Here is a 25368-nt window from a genome sequence, read left to right as displayed (position 1 = left end):
GGATTGTAACTATCCATGCAGTTTATTCCTTCCTTTTTGTTCCCAGCCAGCTCCTTGCATCTTAAGTTCCACCAACACTGTTCTTGTCCAGCCTACTCCTCCCTAAAATCTCTTTCAATACCACACAGCTTTTGAATTTCTGTCCAAGGCATTGTTTCCTGTTAAGCACACCTGACACGTATCTCAGCACAGGGGTTACCCATCTTGGCCTGCTAACCTTGCCTATACAGACATCCCATGGTGTCTGTTCTTTTTGCCATCTGCCTAGCCCCACGGCAGAAGTGTAAGTGCAGCTTCACCCAGTGGTGCTCCTAGAGCCACCTCAGGACAGGTGAGACACTGATGGAAACAGCAGGACTCCTGAACCAGTCAGCTTGCTGCTCCTGCTCTCTGGGATTTCCTGTCTGCTGAGAGAAACAGGGCTCATCTGCCTGCTATGTTTGGGGAGGAGGTAAAGAGGAAAAGTAATGGCAGTGCCAAATGCCAGGTGAGCCTCTGCTTGGACTACTTGTGCCATCCCTTGGGTCATAATCTTTGGTGGTCTTCTGTAGGAAGTGCTGGTTGATCAAACCCTTTATTCTGCTTAGCATTCTTAGAAGTTGGCTGTTTCACAGTCCTTGCACCTAAATTTGGATTAGACAGGGCCTTGTTTTTCCTTTGTTTAAAATGTGATTCATCATTTTCTACAAAAATTGCCCATGAAGGCTTTTCCCATATTCAGTCAGTGCATTTTAGGAAAAGGTGCTCTTATGTTTATCCTTTCCTACTTGGTATGTAAAGTAGGCTTAAGTAAATAGATACGTTCATTTGGTTTGGGGGTTACTTCATTTGTTGCTATTAAGTATTTGGCTTATTATCAAACCATTTTACAAAGGGTGTAACTGTGCAGCTGCCATTAATATGCATCCAGCCCTATCACACACAAATCATTCACCCCCATAAGGCTGAGGCATTATCCAATTACCAGCCAGGTTGCCATGGATTACATCAGAGGGGGATGAAGGCGATGCAGTCAGATGTTATCAAATGGGCTAGGAGGGAGTTTGAGATCTTGGCTTGCCCAATATGAGAAGCAGAGTTTCAAGCAGGTGTCTTATGGGTGAGTGAGAAATGGAGAGCCAAGAATGTTGTAGTATGGCCTATATCCAAATGACTAAGTGTCATTTGGACACTTAGTCCAATGCTCTAGCACTGCACATGGAGCCAGAGCCTTGTACACCACCACTTCCCTCCCAAAAAACTGCAGTTTCAAACTGTATGGATTTGGTTTCTTTTCCTTTTTGCCTTCTTCCCACCTGAGAGAAAGCTGCTTTGATAGGGAGTGGGGAGTTCAGACTACCTTTTTAGAGGTACTCTTAACATTCCTCTCAAAACAAAAAACTGGTGGAAATGCTCAAGAAGCAAGATGAATTGTAATATTTAGTTTGGAAATTCCCATTACTGAAAGCTGGAGGTTGCATGCTAGGGAAGAAATTCCTGACTGGAGTTGTACGGCCATGGATACATTTAATTATCTAGACTTTGAAGTGACCTTTTAGGTCTTCTGTGTCCTAACTGAGGCACATATTAATGATGAATATCGAAATGCTTCATGTTTAAATGTGCTGAAGGAATACGTTGCATATGAAAAAGCTGAGGTGGCTTGTTGTGGTTGTTTCAGCTGGAATTTTTTAATAGCAAAATAGTCCTACCCCAGGATGCCACAGAAATGCAGCCCACAAGATGTGCAGTGCCCAGGCTGAGTCTCCCAGGTCAAGTACAGAGGTCTCACAAATTGCTGTAAAGAGCAAGAAATGGTGTTTTGTCCCTGTGGAAGATCAGTGTTGTCTGCTGGGATTACTGCAACAGCTCAGATTGCCTCATGGTTGTATGTTTTTTCATCCAAAACAAATCCCATGGCACAATTTCTGGTGGGATGTTTTTATGTTTATTTTTTTTTCCTCTTTCCTGTAGTAGTAGCAGTTCCAAACTGTGTGCAGTTGAGGAATATTTGTGTTCAGTGTGGGGTGTATCAAGAAACATTCAACAGAAAGAATTCTATTTTGCGCATACATAGCTATGCATGCACACCCCTTGATATCATTCAAAACTGATAACCTCAGACTGCCTGGCTAGGGTAATTAAATATGTCTTGATGATTCCAGGTATCCCAAAGTTGATTACAACTGATATGGTCAAAGAAGGTGCTGCTGTGATTGACGTAGGCATCAACCATATCCACGATCCCCTTACAGGAAAAACCAAGTTAGTTGGGGATGTGGACTTTGAAGGTCAGTGAAACTCTTTATACAAATCTCTTGGATAAATATATTGAAGTCTGTATGATTCACTCAGGGTAAAATTTTGGGCTAGGCAGTGTCTCAAATGAGACAATGTTTCAGTGACTTTGTATAATCTATTTATTTAAATAAGAACACAAATCTATCTGCTATCAAGAAATTGTATATTAGGATATAAAGTGTTGCATTCAATTACAGGTACCAGCAACCCCTAAGAGGTACCGATAAGCTCTTCTGACAGTGGTGTAGAAGGTGCTTGTGTCCAGTTTCTTTAATCCTTTGAGTTTATCAAAAGTTAGGGAAGCAATCACTGAAAACAGAAACTGTTTGTCAAGCGTAAGGTCTCCTGCTATTCATAGCAATTATAATTAAACCACAGCTTCTCAAAGCCTCCTTTTACGCTCTTTCTCTACACTTGTCTGTGTAAATGTTAACTTGGCTTTAGAAATACCCTTTATGCTAAAGTTGAATGTGGGTACATCTAAAAGGGCTTAGCATCTTGGTCCAGGCAAGCCTAACAGATAAAAAATGTTGTTACATATTGATCTTCTTATGTTTAACTTGTTGCAGAGCAAGTTCACAATGTAACTTCATTAAATATCTCCGCTCTGGAGGAGCTCCAAACTGGAATAGCAGGATTGTTGTTGCACTTATTGGCAGGGTTGAGTGTGGGAAGCTTAGACAGCATTTACCCACATTATTAATGGTTCTCAACAGTTCCTTATTTTGATAAGTATGAAAATCACCCACAGGTTTTTTTCCACAGTTGTTAACATCTTGGCTGGCATAATGTTTCAAAGCTTAATTATATTCAGAATGGTTTTAGCGAGCTTGTGTGTATTTGTAATTACATCACTCACTTAGTTCCCTGCTGCTTTTACTCATCATGCATGTTACCTGTCTGTTAAAGTCTGTGAAATTACCTGTGTGAGTGTAGCTGAGCGACTGTCTTGGAATGTGTTTGGAAATGTGTAACTGGATGTGTGCAATAGAGCTTCAGGAAAAGAAATCTTTTGGAGGACAGCTTGAAAAGTTTTATTTTATTCTGTCTGGATTTGTGGAATCACAAATAAAAGGTTCTGTTTTCAGAGCTGAACTAAAGTATAGAGAATTTTTGGGTGTTTGGTTAGCTTTAGCAGGTATGGGAATACAAAAGCTGTAACTTTGAGAAATGTGAACCTGCATCCTTCTTGTTTGTTTCTTTTCAAACATGGAACCATATGCCTGCAATAAAGGTGTAGATTCAGTGGCAAGGCTGTGATTCAGAGTTTCAGCAATGCACTGTATCTGTCTCATCATGTCTGCTGTGGGTTGTTCTTGAGATTTTACCTGGGGGGAGGGAAGATCCAAAAAAGAGGGAGGAACTTCAGCTTGGATTATGCCACAGCAGTTACAAGTAGCATTTCACTGTGCATTGCCAAAGGGAAGTTGTTGTTGGTTCATTGGTATCGGTGAAAGTTTCACTAAATCTTTAACAGCAACAGAAAACATCCCGGTGGAAACAGTTCTGAACTCTAGCAAGTAAATCACCCTTGCCAAGTACTTGATCTGGCAGTTAGGAAATGGAAGAAGCTAGCATGTTTCTGTTGCAAATAATTTTATCCTTTTCCCCTGTTTGATCTCTTGGCTGAATCTATATTTAAGCCTAAATCAAAATAGTTTTTGCAGATTGAGGACAGGTACATAAACATGGCTGGCATAACATGCAGTGCCTGTGTAACATCACATAGCCCACCAGTATTTATTGTCTCTTCATCCACTTCTTTAGGAGAAAAATCCAGCTGTGGGCAGAGAGGTTTAAGTGGGCAATCAGAGTTCAAATTTCAATTACAAAAATAGATGGAAATTGCTTCCTTTACTAGGTCATCTGGCTGAAATGCTCCTGTAGTGGAAATTAATTTTATTAGGTGGGTGGAAGGTGTTTTGATTCAGTTGCTTATCTTGCCACTACTTGGATCCCATCTTCTAATCTCTGCAAGGTAAGTGAGAGAGTAAAAGTTATTATCTCTTTAACAACAAAAGGATGCATTTCAGCTCTTCTTTTTTGTCTTTCATTGTCAATACAGCGTACACATTTGCAAAAGTAAAGGAATGCCTTTAAACAGTGTTTGCCATTTCCCATGTCCCCTCTTTAGTTTGACGCTCTAAACTGCGTGCGCATCAGAAAACAATAGTGGTTTGGTCTGGAATAGTTGACTGTGCAGTTCCAAGATATCTAAAAGAACAAGACAGGAGAACATTGTGCATGTGGGGGTCAGCTGCAAAGTACTGAGATACCCAGCCTTGATACTACAGTGATATATTCAACTTCACATGGCTGTATTGGCGTCTGGGAGCCTCAGGAGGAAGAGTGAAGTGCCAGGAAGGAGAAGTGATGGTGTTCGTATGTGATCTCCAGTGCCATTTTAGCTGCTTTTGGGCAGCAAATTTTGGTGACAGAATGGGAGATCTGTTTCTGTGAGCCACACAGTGCATGTGTGGGTGTGCTTGGCCCCGTTATAGATGCTTTTGTTGCCACAGCTATAATGTCAAGGGAGGAGGAGGGCTACAAGGACCAGGAACATGGAATAAAGCAAAAACTTAGCCAGAACATTTAGCTGAAACAGCTCTTTTGGGTGGAGCATCATTTCCAGGAGTAACTGGTAGAGCAGGGTAGTAACACACCACAGTTAGTAGCTCACCTTTGCAAGTGGAACTGGAAATACCAACAAAACCAAAGTTGCTTGTATTTCTTTACAATTCCATCCTTATTTTTGACAAACGGCAGTGCTGATTGTTGAGTCTTTATGATATGCCTATGTAGAAAACAAATGCTTTGTGTAATATTTTTGTTTGGTGATGAAGATGTGATATAAGTGAAGGGCTTTACACAGGAGAACTCTTCTTTCTGACTTGACAATGTCAAAGAGATTCTGGAAAATTAGTGCCACCATGAGCAGGGAGGGATTCGCAGTGCTGAAGAGCAGAAGAGGGAGCCCGAACAAGTAATTTATGTGGCTCCGAGGTGGTGGGCCTATATATTATGCATTTTCTCTGAAAGAGATTGCCCACCACAATCTTCAAATCCAATTAATTGATGGAAGCAGTAGTCCTTCAGCTGTATCTTTGCAGCAGTGTGCAGGAAGGCTGGGCTCTGTGACAGCCCCTGCATCTGATGGTGTTTGCTGCCTCTCTGCGTTCATTGTGGTACCTGCCTGGCTATAGGCCGTTCCTCACTCATTGAGTCCTTTCCAAATTAGCTCCCTGTGCAGTTTTCCCAAACAGTGGTCACAAAAATAGAATGTAGATGCTTCAGGTGCTGTTGCTAACTAAGGTTAGTTAGTTCCTTTCTCAGTTGATTTTGAAGATCTGGTATTTATTTTGCCACAAAGAAGAGCCCAGTCTGTGTGATCACATTTCCGTATTGCTGACCTTAAGGGGGAACCATTGCCTGTAGTGCTCCGTGACTGCAAGGAATCAATAAAGAAGGTTGGTGTTAGGCTATGACAGAAGCCAGAAGGCTGCTGGCTAACTAGAGCCAGTGAGCTGCTGCATGGCCAGTCAAGGTTCTCCTGCACAGAAGAGGATGTTGTTCAGGGGTGTTACTGATACACACTGTTTGAATTGCAGCACTGCGCCATAATTCCTTGGTTTTCTTTTAGATTGCAGTTAAAATAGCTGCAATAAGGGAAACAAAGATAAGAAAAAGAAGGAACTCTGATCAATGGGGTAAGTGCTTGCTGGTTGGTGTCCCACAGTGCACAGTGAGAAGAATCCCAGAATGTGTGGAGCAGAACATGGGCTATCTAGTGTGGCTGCTGAGCATGTGATTTCACACTTGGGCAGTGCTGCAGGGATCTGGTGTAGCTTTACAGGGACTTGTAAAGCTGTGTGGAAACAGTGCTTAGGCAGGAATTACTCTGCATCACTTAATGCAGATGCACAAGACCCAGAACTGCCTTCAGGTTGAGACTTGCCATTGGTTTGTGTGATTAACCCTATTAGGTGTCTGATGTCCTCAGCTTTAAAGGAACCTAGGAATGAAGGGCTGTTTCCCAGGCAGTGGATCCTGTTTTTCAAGGAAACAATCTACATTGCATTTCTTCTGAAGAATCAAAGGAAGATTTCAAGGTTCTACAGAAGCTGCAAAATAGCAGCTCCTCCCCCATAGGCATCTAATTTGCATTTTCCAGATTGTCAGGGGAAGGTCTGGGAGACCAGCATCCATCTGGAGAAATCAGGAGTAAACTGTGAACCAAGTTATTTCATTCTCGAGAAGCAGAAGCAGGACCTGATGGAACCTCACCTGCCTGCATGAGCTCAATCACACATTTACGTGATGTCTGAGAACTGTGCTTTGGCCTATTTCATTTGATCAGGAAAGTCTATTGATGTTTTTGAGGCCAAGCTATCTTCCCCCTTTGGTTGCTGGCATTCATCTTGGAAAATTGCGCTCACTGTATCTGTATTTACTCTTACCAATGGAAACATATCAGATGGTAATTTCCCCAGCACAGACACCTGTTGTGTGTTCAAAAATCTGGATCAGCTTTTGTGCATGAGCTGTCTGGGTGGTTTTATGCTATCTGATACAAAATTTGGCTTCTGCCACGCCTACCTACAGGGATTTCCATAGTGGTAGAATATGGGCAGAGGAATTCACCAACTTCAGAAAACAGTGCACTGTGTGTTTCCTGCTGGATATGGTTACTAACACCACAGGCAATGCATGTTGTGCCTGACAGGCTTTGGAAGGCTTTCTTGAGGAAAGGCATGGTCTGATTGTGGGTTGTCCTCTTTGGAGGTAAGGTAGGAGTAGTTTGAATAACACCACAAAAAGAGATGGGTAACATTGCCATGGAAATAAGCATATTTCAGTTTCAAGTGCCTACAGTGTTTTCTGTGTTAATGGCTGTGTTTTCTTCAGATGTGGATACATTTCAATAATTATGACATTAATCCAAGAATTCATAGTAACTGTATTAACTGTAAGCACCATTCTAAATGGGAAGGACTTTAAAATAGTATGACAAAAAGTTTAATTGTTTGTGTTTGCGAATATTGAGAGTTACTGTCATATGACATCTTAATTAATTTGTTGAATTTTATATCTGAAAAACCACATTGTAACCTGACTTCCTTTGCATATATTTTAAGAGTGTATCTGGTGGTGCCAGTCAGCAGAGTAATTAAAACCCTCCTGGTTGTATTTACCAGCTCTCCTCAATGAGGGTTGATCTTCTGTTCTTCAGTTCAGTGAGATATTTGCTGATAACTTTGCAAGTGCTCTTGTGAGTTCCCTGCCATGGGGGAGGTTCAGACAGTATTTTATTATTTTCATTTACCTTTGGCTCCTCAAATCTAGTAAATCATTTCCCAAAACCTCCAGTGTCTTAATTTTTCAAATTCTTTTGTAATAGTTCTTTGAGACCTTCTTATTCCTGCCAGCACCACATAGAGTCCAGAGATTCAAGATAAATACACTTCAAGCAGTAGCAAGTGATCTTGTTTGTTTCAAAGCCAGGTGCCTAGTTTTCCATCTCTTAATCTCTTCTCATAGCCAGACAGAGTCTGCTCTGTAGGGATTTCAGTGGAATTGAATGTGTTTGTGTGAGTTATGCTTGCTCAGTTGTCTCCTGTGTGTGTGCGCGTCTTTGAAAAAGCAAAGCTTCTGAAAGTGGGGAATGATTTACCAAGAAGTTATTACTGACCTAGACAAAAAAAAAAACCCAAGCTAACAAACAAAACCTCTCATGGTGGTGCCCTAAAAAAACCCTGACTGCCAGTACTAACAAGGTGAGTTGCTACAAAGTCGAGCTGAATTCCTTTGCAAACAGCCTGTAATTCCAATTGATAGCTTTTTCCACAGTTAAGATGATCAAGCCAGAATTTATTGCTGTTATATTAATTCCTCATACAAACAGGTTAACTTAATTGCACTCAAGGTGTACACTGGATTTAAATAGTCTAACCTGACTAATGGTTGGAGTTAATTCATCAGTAAGTTTTTCCATTGTGATACTTTACAAAGAACCTGTCCCTTTGCATCCTGTTTTAAAGTAGGCATCCTAGTAAAACCGATTAAAAAAAAATAAGTCTTTTCTGGAGGAACTTGGTGTTTATGGCAGAAATTGCAATGGGAATATTTTTTCTTGAAGAAAACTCTTGTCTTTGTCTGTAGTGTGAAGCAGAAAAACAAATAAAACAGAAAGTTGTACTCTCTCCCTCTCCAGTTTTAAGTTTTTCTATAATTTCAGGGTGTCTTTAGGATGTGTCCTAGGAGAACAGATTATGGGACATAGGGAATGGGGCTGTGGCTGAGCCTCATTCCTAATGGGGTGCAGCTGTGTAAAACAGGTGAACATTGTTAAAGGAAAAGGAGCAAGGAATGCTGAGGTGCTTTGACCAATCACAAGAGAGTAAAAGGCCACACAGGTGTCATGCATGTGAGAAGCAGGGTAGAAAAGGCTGGACTAGGGGAATAAAAAAGTGCTGATGCTTGAAACCATTTGTGGTGTCAGTTGTGTGTCCTCTGTCGTGTGTGGGACAGAGGCTGACTAGGTGACTTGGCTACTGCTGGTGCTCTGCTGTTGATGGCAGTAGTTGCTCTGCATGCTGTTCTTCAGGAGCACAGAGTTGGGGGGTGTCACCTCCTTACCTAGAGAATGGCATCCCCAGCTTCCATAGCTCTCCTGGCTATCGGAGGTGCAGTGTCCCAGCTGACGGATGGGGGTGATGCGCATCCATGCTGCTCTCTAAGGCTCATCCTGACCTCATGTCACCCAGATGGTCCTGGGACAGCTGATCACCCATGTCACATGGGCAAAAATTGCCCCTTAGCAAAATAATTCCTTGGAATTAACTTTCCCTGTGTCGGAGCACAGGCTGCGTGAGTGCCTGTGCTGCCATGGGGAAAGGGCAAGGTGCTGCAGGTAGATCAGCTGGAACAGGTTGTGCAGCCCTGGCCCAGAATTAGCCCTGGGTGATACATTCAGATTAGAAGTACCTCGCAGCCCCGGTCCTGGCCACGTTCCATGCCTGCTGTGGCTGCAGTAACGCTTCTGCCTTGGCTGGTCCCTGACTGGTACTTCCCTGCAGTACCTGCCAGTCACAGCCCTTGGTGCAGATGTGGGGGAAAAAAGGTTTGGAAACATTGTTAGTCAATGCCTTTTTCTGTTTTCTCTTAGAAGTGAAGAAGAAGGCTGCCTTTATCACTCCGGTGCCAGGAGGGGTAGGACCTATGACTGTTGCGATGCTTCTGAAGAACACGCTCCTGGTTGCTAAAAAGCTCATTTACTAGAGCAAATGAGTTACTTTGGAAGAAGAATCTGAGTTGTTCCATTTATTGATACACAAAGCGCTTATTTTTTACTACAAATCTATTTATTTCTACATTGTATTTATTTTTTGTGTCAGGTATGTTAAATCTGACGGTTTATAAAATGTTCAAATCCTCCTACTGACTTATTGTAAACAAAATTGACTTGGAGAATGCAGCCTGCATAGGTATGTCGGTAGTGGTGGCCAATTATGTGTTTCAGAGTGAAGAATGGAGCATGAATTTCAACTGTACCTATCTACTGGGGCAGTTATTAAGGCCTATTAAACACCTGGGACCTGTTCAAACAATATAAAATCTAAGACATGCTAGATATCTTTCAAATACATGGTTTGGGTTCTGAGGTCACTAAGCACTTTGGATGTAGTTGAGAATTCTTAAATACTTTTTTTTTAACAAGTAGAGCCAGCAGTGGCCAGGCAGTAATGTTGACATGAATGCACGTGTTCAGTAAATGTTTTTAAATAGTCAAATAAGCTTGAACACTGGTGAAATTCTGACTTGAAACATCTGCAAGAGGTAAGTGTGAATCAGTAGCTAGAATTGAGGCTGCAGTCTGGGCAAATTGTTTTGGTGTGTAGTACCCCATCTCACAACAACCCCTCAGACCTGAACAGTTGATTGGGCTGAATTTGATTGAAATTGAATGGGATAGAATGAAATTGATTGGAATGTAGTTTCAAGTACTATACATATACTACATATGTAGTGCAGCAGGAGACAAAGGGGAGGAGAAACTTGATCCCTCACAAAATATTTGTGTTGGAACTTTAAGCAATTTAATTATTCTCTTATTTTTCAAAACTGCATGAAGAGGACCTTTTTTTAGTCTATGTTGTAAGCCTTGACTTCAATGGGCACAGAGTTTTGCTGGTTAGAGAAGAGTATATGGGATAAGATCAGTATGCTTCTATTCCCAAAGTTGCTTCCTGGATGCATCTAGAACATTCCTATGCAATGTAAAAGTTGTAGTGGAGTTACTGCTGAGATGCCAGTTCAGCTGAGTGTCTGCACTTGTGACATTCCTACTGAAGGCAGTGGTAGACTGTTTGGGCTTCTACATGTTTTTATCTGGGCAGGGATTACTGATTTGTTTTAATTGAGATCCTTAGGTGTTTGCTAGTGAGCTATGGCTAACTTGGAAGGGGAAGGAAAAATACTGTGGCTAAGTTCTCTTGCTGTTACAGGGAAAAATGCACTTATTGTGATAAAGAAGTCAAGGTGGAGCATTGTTGCTGTGCTGACTGTTCTTGTGATGGATTTTGAGAGTTTGCTTTAGCACAGTGTTTGCAGAAGTTTGACAGGATTATTACTAAACATACAGTGCTAATGGTGCAGACGTTTGCTTGTCTTTTTAAATGTAGGTGGTAATATAAATTTATGTGGTGATTTAAGTGGTTGGAAGACAAAGGTACCTATGGAGACTGTACTTGGACTCATCAACCCATGACTGAAAGATGGAATAAAACTTGTTCACTGCTACCTTGGTCTTGCTGTAGGGTGTTGATGTGGTTGGGTCATGGTTGTGTTCTTCCTTTGTTTATTTTGTGTTCAGTCATTGCTGCACCCATCTGTTTGCACTGCTGTTTGCTTTCTTTGGTTCAGCTCTGATCATCTCTGTGTTTTTTGGCAGAGTAACCATTTATGGCACCGTGCTGGTGTCCCTTGAGCGAGCCTGCTTGTGTCATGCCCTACAAGCAGGTCATAGTGCATTGCAAGCCTTTTCCCTTTATCCCATGGTAGCTGGGTTAGCATTGCAGTGCAGCCAGTGAGGCGTGGGCTTGGCTCCACTGCATGCTGTCTGCAGAGCAGCTGGAGGCATCTGTGAGAGTGCTCTCTGCTGGGAGAACATCCAGAAGGAGCATCCAGAGGGAAGGGCCCATTAGACAACCCAGAATGCACACTGGTATGCCCGACCTGGTCAAGGTTTGTCCAAGGACAAATGCCCTGCAGCGGACAGAGCGTGACCTTGCCCACTGCAGCTTTGTCCCAGGCCTACCACACCCGTTGTGTTGCCTCATGACAAAGCCTGCTTTCAGATTCAGGCCAGATTAAACTGCCATTGTGCAGCTGAGTGTTGAAAGCAAGGCTCACGATCCTCATCCCTGCTTGGGACTGGTAGCAGAGGTTATCTGGGTAGGCATAAATGCTTCTATCCGTCCAGGGAGTGTGCAAGCTGCACTCAATCAGTGTGCAGGCATGCAGTAATTCAGGATAGCAAAGGAAGGGAAAAGCCTCCTGGAATGCAGTCCATGAGCAGGAAAAGGTGTAATTAAAATATGCATAACTAGCTTGTGTTTTTTCCTTAACACGTGAAGTGGTTACATGTAATCCTACAGATTACTGAGGAGAATGCAGTGGAGAGGGAGGTTGTGAGCTGGTCGGAGTTACCAGGGCACTTACTAAAAGACTTTGGGTTTTAAAATCTGAAAATTGTGAAATGATTTGTTGCTTGGAGTTCACAGTTGAGGAAGTGAGAGTTGTTGCTGAGGTGAACTGTGTAGCTCTGCTTTGGTCAGTCAGGCTGTTGATGTCTCAGTGTGTTACTGAACTGGGCTTTTCCAATTAACTGCTCTAGTCTGGGCACATCAGTACCCTTCAGAGAGACCAGTCCTACCTGTTCCAAGCTGCCTGTGACCAAGGAAGCTGGACAGTGTTTGGAGCTGTGGAGAATGGTTTAGTATGAGAAGCATGTTTGACAGGTCTGTTCTGGAGACCCTGCAAACACTATGTAAAAAATTTGAGTGTTGAGCGTAGTCACTTCTTGGAGAGGCAGAGATGGGCTTTTCTGGCAGAAATTAAGGGATATGCTGCTACAGGAGGCAACATTTTACCTGCTTTTTCAGTGTGTTTCCTCAGTGCCTGTGCCTAGCAAGGTCTGGACTTGTGCCCCGCAGCTCTAGCCAGCAATCCCAGGCCTGGCACCGGCCAGTGGGCTGCCTTGCTGCCCGGGCTGTGCGCAGCCGGGCTGAATAGAAAGTGATTAGCACAGCCTTCAGGCTTGCAGGGCCTGGGATCAAAGGCATCTCGCTGGCAGTCACTGATGAAGAGCACCATCTATTATCTTCGGGCCTGATCGCTTCCTAATCTCGGCACTAGTTGTTCCCGGCGTTCCTCTTCTGCACGGCAGGGACTGAGGGACAGGGAGGACCAGGGGAGGAACATTAGCAGAGCAGGGACTGGTCTCTGCAATTGAAATCCAGTGTAGCATCCTGAGGGTGAATATCCTCCTAGAAGTAATACAAGACCTACATTCTGAAGAGAAGGAAACACCACATTTTTCACATCGTGTTTTGTTTGGCTCACCTTTGTTTGGCTGTTTTTTTGTTCTTCTGCTCTGTCAGATTGAGTCTTGCTCTAAAACTGTACCTTTATGCCCACAGGTAATAGGAAACCAGGGTTTCAAAAGAAAACCTGATGCCATTGCTAGATAATAGCAGTTTCCTAAATAAATGTGTGGTTGCCCCGAGGGTTAGGTTGTTACCAGATGCACCTTTTTGTGATTGGTGAGAACAGGAGATGACGCTTCCTGGCATATAAGTGCAAGAGAAAACACGGGAGTACAGATAAGCAGAGCAAGCAAGCCACCTGGAAAGAAGACTTGAGAAGGTGTTAAAGCAGCTGCCTGCCATGGCATTTGGAATGCTAATCTATATTTTGCTGAAAGGTAGGTTTGGAAGAGGCTTTTCTGGGCTTTGTTAAACAGAAATAAGGCCTCTCCTTAAATAGGCGGTGGGGTGGGAGCAGTGCAGAGACGCTGTGAAGCAGAACTACTTCAGCCATTTGAAACCTGGATGAAATTTTACTGATAGGGTATAATTTAGACTCTTTGGAAATAAGCTACTTAAACTGGTAAAGAGGTGTAAGGTTGTGTTATGTTACAGGTATTTGTGTTGTATATTGTGCAAGATTATAAAATGAAAAACAGGATGGATTTGTCTTTTGGGAAATTTGCAAACTGTCGTTTGTTGTCCCACAATCATAATTAGGCTGTGTCAAAAGGAAGTTTGAGGCAAAAGTGTTTTAAATGAATTGTTATTATATTGCTGCCTTCTCAGGGGTTTGTTTGAAGTGCGTCTTGTATGAAGTGCTTTCTGGGTGAAATGAACCTAGAATGGATATACTGAGTTTTCTGTTCCAGTAAGCATGTATTTGCATTACACAGCAATGGGGGCGCTGAGTGAAGAGTCAGCTATTACTGCTTCATCCCTCAGCACTGACTTACGGAATAACTGGACAAAAAACAACGCTGAAGGTACTGTTTTTTTGTTCTGTTTGTCTCTGTTAATCAGTTAGGAAAAAAACACAACCAACAAACCAAAACCTCCACCATAATCTGTTATGTTAGCTGCTGTGATGCTCCATCCCTTGGACACTGTTGGATTTGTGAGATGAGCTGATTTCTTCACGGAGCCTTTGAAACCTCTCTGGAGTAAGGGCTGCCACCCAGCTGGGATAGGCTCAGCAATGAGCAGCTGAAGCATCATTTAACTCAAGTTCAGTCATAATTTGAAGGAGGGGGTTTCTGATGGCAATTTCTGTTACTTTCACCTGGTGCTTGGTTTCTGTCTGTCCTCGGCATGCACCTTAATGCACAGAAGTGAGAACGAACGGGCACAACTTTGAGCGATGCCTGTCATGAGTTGTTACTCAGTAGTTTCTGTCTTTGTTGCAGTTTTGCTTTTGGCTGTCTGGGCTTTCACAGCCCTCAGAGTGCTGGCTCTCTCCCTTCTTCCTTTCTCTTTCCTGACTGAAATGTGAGCTCAGGCTATTTTACCTGCCAACCTCTGAGAGCAGAGCTGTGTTTATCCTACCAGCTGCGTTCTTGATGTTAGCTGAGATGCTGGTGATGTCATTGCTTTTGGAGAGCTGTGCTGTCTGGGAATGAGGTTTTGGCAGGTCAGTAAAGGAGGAGAGGAATCTAACTGCGATAATTTTTAGTGTTTCTGTACTTTGAAAGGGATATAATCAGGCATACAAATAATCCTCTGTTAATTCTAAGTTGTCACAGGACATCTTCCAAGCCTTTTTTAGTAGAGCCATAAGCTTTTTATTATTTTCTTATAGCAAGTCCAGCTGTCTTATTTTCATTTCTGATGTCTCATAGTGAAAGTGTTATATGTACATTAATCCATACACATACTGTATGCATGAGTTCTATATATACACAAAGTATGGATACACACTTGTATGCATGTGAAATTGGTAAGGTGTTGATTTTTGACCGCAGTACTTTGGTTTATCAGTGCAGCACTGTGGTCTTGTTTTGTCTGTGACACGATTATTGAAGAGGTGCATACAGCAAACAGGAGGATAATAAAATGGAAATACCTTGTGGCTTGTTATGTGCCCTGATAGTGTTGTTTCTAGAAAGCAGGAGCAGTGGGTCATGTTTCAACAAAGAGGTGGCATATTTACAGGGTCACAGCCATGTCTACAGTAGTCGGTGACCCTTTGTGGCAGCTGGAGCTGTGGTAGTCAACAGGACACCAGCACTTTCCTTTGAGAGAATTCCACTCAATGGCAGAATCAAATTCACAAACCTTGAAGCACACATTTACACGGGAAGTTAAAATTATATTCTGGTGGACCTCGTACAAATCCAGTGAAAAAGTTAATCAACAGCCTTTCCAGAAAGAAGATTGAAAAGAAATGCTTAAAAAGACAACAGAGAAACTCACTGAATCTCTCCAGGTTCTTGGTAGCTTCTATTCCTGTGCAGTGTAAGTTTGTGCTAAGATTTAGTGCTAGGATTCAGCCACACTGGATTCTAAGGACATGAATTCCTGGTTCAGTATCGCTGGAGAAACTGTCAGTTTCTTTTGGGATTCAAGTCCTTTGGTGACTGAGGTGCTGTTTGTGGAAAAACATTAATTTCTGCTCAATTTTTTTGCCTGCTATTTACAGGAACTGGTCCTATTTCCTCCTTTGATGTCACATAGGCTTTACTTGTCGCCAGTGCTGGGGCCTGGAATTTTAGGCTCAGTGATTAGCTGAGAGAGAGAAAGGTCATGGAGAGGAGCTGGGAGCTGGCATGGCATAGACAAAGAACTTTGGGTGGTGTTGGGGCTGACAGACAGCCTTTGTAGCAAAAGGGGCAGCCAGGAGTAGGGAAAGTCTCGGTTAACCTGGTAGAAAAATGGACTCTCTTGATTGCCATCAGCTGGTTCCATACAGCCTGTAAAAGGAGGCCCTGGACCTGGGGCTGTTCCTGCCTCCTCTTTCCCACTGCCTTTCCTCCCCCATGCACCATACTTGGGGACTGAGCTGTCATGGTCTTACTGGCCGACTCCTTTTGTTGCCAGTCTGTTAGTTTTGGCAAGGCCAGGCTTCCAAGTACCTGTAACCCCGACTTCATGTCAGATCTTGCCAGGTGTATCTCTTTGAATGACTCAGTTGCAGGCAGCTGTCAAGTGCTTACACGGCATGTTTCTCTCTCCTCACGTGACATGAAAGGGCACATGGGCCTGTTTATTCAACAGCTTGTTTAGTATCTAGGCAGACAGTACGATAATGCTCTGGGGCAGGCTAGGAAATCATCCTTTTTGTTTTCGAGACTCATTCTTTCAGAGGCAATTTGTACTTTTGCAGTGTTAAAATAATTAGCACATGGAATTTTTGTGTGTAGACTTAATAGCTGGTCTTACCCACAGTGGACCGAGCTGTTCCTCCTGACTGTGGCAAAGGAATGTGTTGGTTTGTCTCAAGTGCTTTCTAGGCAGGCTGCTGCTCCAGGCTGACCTGGGTTTCTAGTGACACCAGCACTCAGGGAAGAGGTGCCTGTGCAAAGCCAGGTTTCCTGCAGATGTGGTTCAGTGGAAGTCTGCCACCTTTCGGCAGCGCTGGTGTGGGCGAGGAGAGATTTTGGGATGTGGAAACCCATCTGGTCGAAGTTGGGGTAGAGGTGGCTGGGGATTTTGTGCCTCTAGGGTGTGAATTTGTACCTTCCTCATGTTTATTTTCTTTCTTCCCCTCATGGAAGAGATGGAAGTGAAAAACCTGCGCAGTAGAGATCTTCTCAGGGCCTAGCAGGAGAGTGGTACTTTTGGGAAGTGGGAAATGCTGGCTGAGGTCTCCCATTAAAGGGTATTTTCAGTGATTTTTCTTAGTGGACTTTGTGCTGAAGTGGTGATTCAAAACAGTTGGTGCCCAAGTGTTTGAGGAGGCTCCTGGGAAAAGTGTAGATGTGCCGTTGTCTGTTTTATGAAATTCTTCCCTGCAGAGCTTAGGTAGCTGTTCTGCAGGTACTTGAGACCTAACCAGAGTGGGCTTTTGTGAGTCCCCAGCATCCTGGATCTCCTTGGCATGCTGAGCCCTGCAGCTCTGCTGATTGCGTGCTTTCCATTGTTTTCCTCATCAGAGAACAGCATACAGTTCTCCTGTGCAGCCAGTAGGGTCATCCATCTCTTGTCCCAAAATGTGCCTTTTTTCATGGGAACTGCCCTTTCTTCCTCCTTAAGTCAGTCTCTCCAAGACCTGGTTCTTTGAGGACTGTGCTCTTAGCCAACAAGCCCATCTCCAGAGGTTGTCAGCAGCATTCCCAGAGCCAAAGCTGGATACTAGAGCTTCTATTTAGCCAGCACCAACTTCCTCCCTTATGTTTCTACGCCCCACACTGTGAAGAGAAACTTGTGGGTAACTTTTTCTCCATGGAAGGATGGATAAGATATCCTTTTCTCAGCCACTAGAAGTTCATTTTAAAATAAGACATGCTTCTCCCACCTCTGTAGCTTTTCTGAGGAAGTGCAGTAAGCCAACATGTCATTTCTCAAGCAGACCTGAATTGTCACTTCTTCTCCCTAAGTCTTTTCCTAAGCTGCAAGTCTGGTTACTCTGTCAGGTTTGAGAAACACTGTTGTCAAAGGAATTGTTTGATCTGAGTGTCAGTGATAGCATCATGCCTTTTGGGTGTCCAAACCACATCATTCACAGCTGAAGTGGAGAGCTGCTCTAGCAAGAGCAGCTGTTTGCCATTGCTTGTCACCTCTGATAAAGCTGCAGAGAGGAGGAAGACAAAAACCCCCAAAACTACTTAGAAGAGCACACAAAGAAGGTTCCTGCCATTAAATGGCTCAGACTGGAATTTGATTGGGAATTTAGGGGCTTGGTGCTGTTAATCCTGGAAAGTGTGTGATGGGATCACAAGTTGCCCTCAAGGAAGCTTGATGCTTGTGTCCGTGGCAATGGTTCCATGATTGTACTATCTCCAGACCTTGATTCAGCACTTAGTCAGAAAGGAAGGCTTCTGCTTGCTCTACCTTTGAGTCACCTTTGTTGAGCAGACCTTGTCACCTTGCTGCAAGATGTTATTTTTCTTGTGGTCATAACTGAAAGCTGCTGTTGACATGCACTCTGTTAGGAAATCACCTTCAGCTGTCACTGAGGCAGTCCCCTGAAATAGCAAGTCATTGCTTGGACACCCCACCCCACCAAGTGATTCCCGGAACTGGGTAGAGAGACCAGTTGGAACAGATGCCTGCAGCGATGGCAAAGCTTTGGAGCTTTCTCTTTACTGACTGTGCCCGTGTTCCCAGGACTTCTTCCCATTTGAACCACTCTGAATAAGGGAATAAGGTAGCATTTTCTGTTCCAGAAGTGTGCCTGCTGACCTGGTTGTGTAGAATTCAGCACCAGTTCAGAGCCTCATTAACCATGGACTGTGCTTTTCGCAGCAAAAACTATCCACAGAATCTTGGCATTGAACTGTGGAGAAGGGTGGGAGGAGTCCCACCATTCATCCTCACTCATGGCTACATAGCTGGCAGGCAGGAGCACTAGAAATGTGATAGTTTGTCTTGGGACAAGGAAAAGAAAAAATTAACCATTAACTGAATTCAGACTGGGGAGGATACTGAGAATAATTCAGTGCTTGCCTTGTGTCCTAAACCCCTGCTATTGCTGGGATAGTTTTTCTGATTGGATTGCAGAATGGGTGGGTGCTGATGTTACCCTGTGTGAATCTCCCATAGTCATTTCTGTACTTGTTCCTCAAGAGCAGGTGATTTATTTACAATTTGTGCTTCTCAAAGCTGTGCTGGACTGTCTGGGAAGCTTGCTCTGTTCAGTGCTGACTGAATCAGCTCACAAGACACCACACAGTAAATTGATGTGCTCCACAGTGTCTGTTCTCCAGGTGTGAAAATAGGTTCAAATGATGCTTTGTCCTAAACATAACGTGACTTTGTTCTTTCACAGTAGATTATACAGAGCAGCCAAAGCTCTTGAAGCTGATGCAGACCTGCCTTGAAGAACACCACAGCTATTGTATCAATGGGCTCTGTGCCTTCCACAGCGAACTGAGGAAGCCCATATGCAAGTAAGGAACTGCCTATTATATCCTTCTTCAAAAATGGCACTGCCATTGATTCTTCATGTGCTGGGTGTGCAGCTTCACAGTGTCGGTCAGGTATTTGCAGGATTAAACTTTGGGACAGACCTGAGTGCCATGGTGCCTCAGGACTGCAAACAACGCTGTATTGCTGTGCTAGTGTCAAACTAAGGAAGGGAGAGGGGGAATTCACAGCTTTGCAGGTCACTGCCACGGTGCCATCTCAAATTACAGCTGATGCTGGAGTAAGTAATAAAGGAATTGGTAGATGTTCACAGTGAGTACTAAGAAGGGAACAGCACCTTCCAACTATCAGCTCCAACTCCCTTATTCTACAACTGCATACCAGTCAGGACCATGGTGTCCTTACAATTCTCTAGGATGCACAGTGGATAGTCTTGGCCTCTGGAGACATTACAACAGCTGAGGATCAGCAGAGCACAGCGCTCTTCATCCACACCCTGCAGAACCAGGCGATGTTTAGACTGTGTGCTGCTGTGATTGCAGTACTCAAGCTAGGTTTAACCTAGATAAACTGGGACAACTGGTAGTCTTGGTGGAGGGAAGAGGTTCTGAGTGAGCACCAGGTTCAGCCCTCCCTCGTTTAGATGTTTTGTGATCTGTTCAAAACTGATGAAAACTAATGTGTTTGAAATAGAAAGTGAAACAAGCTCTGAATAATTTTTTGCATGATGTGTATTTATTTTGTAGGTGCCTTGCAGGTTATAATGGAGAGAGGTGTGAACATTTAACACTAAATTCATATGCACATAATTCTTACGAGCGCTACATTGCTGTGGGGATTGGTATAGGAATACTGACCAGTGGAATACTTGCCATCATCTACTACTACGTAAGAAAGAGGTACAGGAAATCTGGAGCCTTCTGATTACATTGATCTGAATTTCAGTGGGCAGGGTTTTGAGGGCACTGGGTTTGTGGTTTTGCCTGCTGTTCATCTCTGAGGTGATGTTAAAGGAACTAACGCTCTATACCTCTGATTTCTGATCTACTGGTGTGGCCAGTGGTGCAGTTGTCTGAACCGTGGGGCTCCTCTGGGCTGTCTAAGTGAGTTAGGGGGTTGGGTTTTGGTTCTTGCAGGCTGCTGCAGTTTCAGGTTTGGCCAATAGAAATCATGTGATGGTGTCTGCTTTAGATGCAGGAAACTGAAATCACCCTACAAGTTGTGCGTGGGTGAGACGGCGTTGTGAAGCCCCAGTGCTGGAACACTCACCAAGTTGCCTGCTGAGGAGGAAGGCTCCCTGCACCATCGGACAGGTACCCCGGCCTGGCTGAGGAGATGAGCTCAAGGGAACGGCAGAGGAGCGCCAAGGGAACTCCCGCAGGACTGACAGGCTCTGTGTGTTGTTGAAGAAAGACTTGCTCTCTTGGGTGAGGGTGGAGCATGCTGAGGTCCAAGCAGCTGAGGACACTGGCAGGCCTCTGGGCACTATCCTGTGCCCAGTGTTTGCCATGGGGAGGACTGGTTGGTTTTAGCAGTTTTCAATCATTTCAAGCACTTGTACAGTGTTTTGTTTTGGTCTCTTGTGTGTTTTGTTTGTTTTTTGTTTTTTTTTTCCTTTTTTTTTTTCTTCTCTGGAGGATAAGCACCACTTCCCTCACAGCGGAGCTGTATTCTGGACATCATGCACTGACAACTGACCGTTGGGGTTCTGATTTTGGTGTCTGCTGGCTGTGTATGTGGATAAACAGCCCTCTCCCAATCCAATGGTTATCTTTGGTGTGCTGGGCCAAGCACGGGCTTCTGGTGCCGTAAAGGACAACAAATGCTTTGGACTGAGGAAAATGACTGGTTCTCAAAACCATCCTTAAATTAGAATATAGAGAGTAAGCAATTCCTGAAAAATCAGACCATGACACCTCTGGGCATGGTGTGTTTTTATTATTTTCATAAGCAAAGCAACCAGACGCCTTTCTCAAAATGGATTATGGAGCATGCTTGTGACAAGGAGCTCTCCTCTTCCCAAACATCTTAAGGCAACTCCTTAGTTCCATGGAATTTCAGGCAGAACATTGCCTTGCTGCACCCTGATTTCTGCACAAGGCTTCAATTGCTAGAGAAGCTGCAATTTTGTTATGAAACTTCACTACAGTTTTTTTCCCAGGAAACAGACTTTTCTCTGTTCCATTTGCACATTATGGAGACAATGTGACCACTCAAATAAGAAAGAAATTATTTTAGGGATTTGGTTCCATCATGGACTAACAGATTGCATATCGGATGCTTGGTTCCATTCATCTTATCTACAAAGAATTGGGAAGGTACAAAGATTTGGTTCAAGGAAGAGGGAAGCAAATGGGTTCTGAAGATGGTGACGCTACCTGAGATGTCTCACTGCAAGCTGGAGTGTTTGTCAGTGCTGATGTGACTAGAGATGGCTCCCAGAGATTTTCATTTCAGCTGTTGCACATTGTAGACTCATCTGCTGTGCTCGGCCATCTACCAGAGAAAGGCAATTGGTACTTTGAGGTCTTGTGGAGTAATATTGGCTCCTAAATTAAGGTGCCCTGCTGAAAGCTCAGTTTCTTTGTTTTGTGAGTTAATTTTCACAACAAGGATGGATGTTGTTCATTGAAAAAAAGTGTATTTGTAAGACTATGGTGGCAATGCTGAAATGTGTATGAAAGGTGGGGTTTGAAAGGGTAAAGATGCATGTGGCACTTGAATGGTTTGAAGCTCAGGGGGCTTCTCATGTGGGCATCCTAATCAGTAGCTGAGCCATCTTGGTTCTGTGATACTAGTAAATAAAATGGCACATCATACACTGCTTGGAATTCCATGTAACAGAGGGAGCAAGCAGCATACGGACACACAAAAAGGATTGCTGGTGAGGAGTGGATGAACACCAACCCTCTCCTCTGTACATTGGCACCAGTATCTTCCAACCCTCAACCTTTTTGTCTTCTTCATCTCCAGTCAAACCTTTGATCTTTGCACTGTACATTCTTCTGACCTTTTCTTAGGTTCCACTGCTGGGTAACTTGTGCTCTTCACAGTCCTCAAGTCTGTCCTACCATTTTTCTGTCACACATACGTGGTGAGAGGGCAATTAGGTATAAATTACAGTCTGCACATCCTCGCAAATGAAAAACTCCCTTCATCCATCTCACATGGAAATGGAAGATGTGTATGTTATTAGGAGTGTTGCATGTTATTAGGTGAGAGATCCTGCTTGTTGGTCTCAGGAGAAAATTGTAGAGCTGAATATCCCAAGGATGAAAAGCCTTAGAATTTTTGTCATATGAGTGAATCTTTCTCTTCCTGTGCTCACACTGCCAGTGTTGGATTCACTTCCCAAGGATTAGCCCTTCCCCATCGAGGAGGTTGTCTTGGAGCAGACACACACCCTACACAACTGGCTCAGGGGTCCATGCATTTGTCACACAAGTTCTAAGGGCACAACTTGGAACAACTGGACTTCACCTTGCCCAAAGAGAACTGTTGGAGTGAGATGCCTTTTTATCTGCATGTCCTCTTACTGATGTTTGTTACACCGTTTGTGTACTAAAGGCCAAGCAGGTACCCTTCAGGATATGCAAGTGCCTTTTCAGTTGTATTTACTCATTGCACTGAGCCATTTTGCACCTACAGCAGCATGCACTGACTTGATTTTTTTCAATGTTTGGTTACAAAGGTCTGCTTAGGGGGGTCACAATTTAGCAGGGGATGACATAGCGAAATATGTTTTTTCTAGTTGGCTTTCAGGCCCAAGGTGGCTTGGAAGTGAGAGGTTGCTGATATTTTTCTGCTAGTGGAAGAAAAACTGGAGAGTGAAGCACCAGATGAGCCTGTGCCATGCAAAATGAGACTTGATGTCAGGACAGAATGAGAATAAAATGCAAAGATGAAGATGGGAAGAAGGCAAGGCAGGGAGGAAAAGAAGATGCTTGCTTTATTTTCTTTTTCCAAGTGGAGTCACGGCTTTCAGCACAGGGTTCCTTGCCACTTGGGTGCTGTGTGCCCACCCTGCAGAAGCACAGCCTTGGAGCAGCCCCAGCTGTGTGCTGCATGAACTGACTCACAGTGCAGTTGGGCTGAGGGGAATCTGCATGGCCTCAGATTGCTTCAGGGAGTCAGCCCTGCTGAGCCCTTCCTTGATAAGTGACAGATGCTGCCAGCCTGGAATGGTGTGTTGCTGCTTACGGTGCTGAATTTCCTGCAGAACTGGCCTGTCAGAGGATCAGGATCATCTTTCCTAGCTCATTTATCAGGCTCAGACTCTTTCTGTAGTGGCATAATTGAGTTGTAAGCTTCTCCTTCCCTTTCCAGCTGCATGTGCCAAAACCTATCATTTCAAGAGGAGCCCCTGCGTTTGTGTGACTTTTAGGCAGGGCTGCCTCAGCTGTGAGGGGCAGCAGCTCAGCAGGGCCAAGCCAGAGACATCGAAGACTGGGATCTTCTTTTTGGAAGGACAGAGCACTTGCCCTGTCAATGATCCAAGCTGCTGGAACTACACTGGCTTTTCCTGCAGCACACCTCTCAAGCTGAGTTGCCCTTGAGCCACCCAGCCTTGAACCGGCTTCACTGGCATCTGCAGCTGCTGTGCAGGTGTGCTGGGTTGCTGCTGGAACATCTTCCCTGAATTCATCTTCCCCTTTTCTGCTCAGGTGTGTGGGTGGCCTGCAGTTTCCCTGATCCCAGCAAGGTCTTTTGCAAACAGTGAGATGCAAGCCTGGGGAAAAGATGGCTTTCAAGACACTTGATTTGATTTTGGAGGGAAGTGTAATGAGCTGGATTGATGCTCCCAGTGCAGTGTCCCTGTCCCACCTGTTGGCAACAGGCTGGGGCACACTGGTGGCTGGCAGGCAGGTAGGAGACAGTTTTTCATTGGAGATTTTCTCTTATTCCTAGTAACCCACAGTATATTTGGATAATGACACACCAGGGTTTCTTCTCCACCCCACTTCTAGTAAAAGCACAAATCTGATTCGTGCTGCTGCAGCATGCAGTCCTGCCTTGTGTTTGTGTACTAAGAACTAGCTGTGAAACTAGTCACTTCCCGGTGACTCTCAACTTCATGCAAGAAAAGAAACCAAAACAAGACACCCCCCCGCCAAAAAAAAAAACCCACCCCAACTCTCCTCTCCACCTCCAACAAAATCCCAAAATCAAACCCAAAAAATCATATTCCTCTCGGCCAAGTTTTAGAGCTTGGTAATTCTTTACACCTGTTACATGTTTTGTTTCATTTCTGGTCCATGAAATACACTGTAGCATCCCACAAGGAGAAGGCTAATTTGGTAATGTAATTGATTTTATAATTTAGTTCAGAATAATTCCTGTCACCCTTGAAGGCTGCAGTTCTTAATGGCTTGCCTGTAGACCATCCCTAGGAAGCAAGGCTTTAAGAATGATGTTCTGTGGAGAACTAAAGCAAGGAGGGATTAAACCCACATGATGGAGAGACATCAGACTTCAAACCTTTTTAAAAAGTAGATAATTCTTCTTTGAGTTCTTTTAAGAAATGATGCTTGGGTAGATCAGTAACACAGTAAGTATTGAGAGAGGGCAAAGATGGGTCAGATTTACTAAGATGCAAGTTGGATGCAAACAGAGTTTCTTTTTGAATGTTCATTTCAGTTCTCTGTCGTGTGATATGAGTGCCGATTTACTGTTTGTGTTTTAACTTTCAGAGCTATCCTGGAAAGTATCATGGCAAAGTGTGTTTGAAAGCAGACCATTTGCACGATAAATAATCTGAAGGCTGGATTCAGTCAGCTCCAGCCTTGTCATAGGCAAGGTCTTCATAGCCCTGCTGATTTCAGTGAATGCTGAACCCAGTGCTGGCTGCTCTGTGGTCTGTGTGTCACAGAGCTCTGGTGTGGCTGCTCTTACCTGTCCTGAGCCTTGTTGGGAACAAGGAAGCGCCTGTAGAGGTCCCTATTGTACTGCAAATCCAGGAAACTGCTTGGGACTCCTCCTTTATGACCCAGTTAAGGAACAAACAGAAAAAAGTGCAGGTACTCATTAAAATCTCAGTGTAAGTAGTCATCAATTATCATGACAGCAATAAAATCTTGTACTATGACTAGATTCAGGGCTGCTCCTACTCTCGCTGAACTGAATGGAAGTGAGAGCAGGTTCTGTGAGCAGCAGACCTGGGCGAGCTGGAGAAGGTGTGCACGAGAGGGAACTGTTCAATGGGCTGCTTTGGGAGCTCTGCTACTCCAGGCCCTCCCTTCTGGCTCTTGGCTGCCCAGGTGGGCAGAGCTTCCTCTGTGGCTGCTGGGGTTGGGAGGTGGGGCACAGGCTGGTTTTGGTTGAGAGCAGGGCTTGACTTGGTATGAAGCCCATGGCCTGTGGGCAAGCAAACCTCTTAATGAGAGGTTGCTCGAGTCAAATTAAAATTCTAATTCAATTTTTCATAAGTATAAACATAAAAATAGGCTATGAGACAGTTTCACAGACAAATCAGGGTTAA

The 25368-nt window shown here is 44.0% G+C and overlaps 1 protein-coding gene across 15 annotated transcripts in view; it reads left to right on the top strand.

Annotated features, from left to right (window-relative positions):
* The window catches only part of LOC144246240 (epigen), a 49817-nt gene that overhangs the window by 13525 nt on the left and 10924 nt on the right, over positions 1–25368 (top strand). For 2 of the 15 annotated variants that reach the window (XM_085578414.1, XM_085578416.1), the window contains 4 exons: positions 2145–2270; positions 18793–18913; positions 19637–19789; positions 20082–21709. In XM_085578414.1, coding sequence (XP_085434540.1) covers positions 2145–2270; positions 18793–18913; positions 19637–19789; positions 20082–20136 — 455 coding nt within the window. In that variant the 3' untranslated portion in view covers positions 20137–21709. The other 13 variants (XM_085578417.1, XM_085578419.1, XM_085578422.1 and 10 more) reach the window with 12 other exon arrangements.

The sequence above is a fragment of the Lonchura striata genome, chromosome 4 (assembly GCF_050655825.1).
Source record: "Lonchura striata isolate lonStrDom1 chromosome 4, ASM5065582v1, whole genome shotgun sequence".
Lineage (NCBI taxonomy): Eukaryota > Metazoa > Chordata > Aves > Passeriformes > Estrildidae > Lonchura > Lonchura striata.
This window is presented reverse-complemented; position numbering and strand designations above follow the sequence as displayed.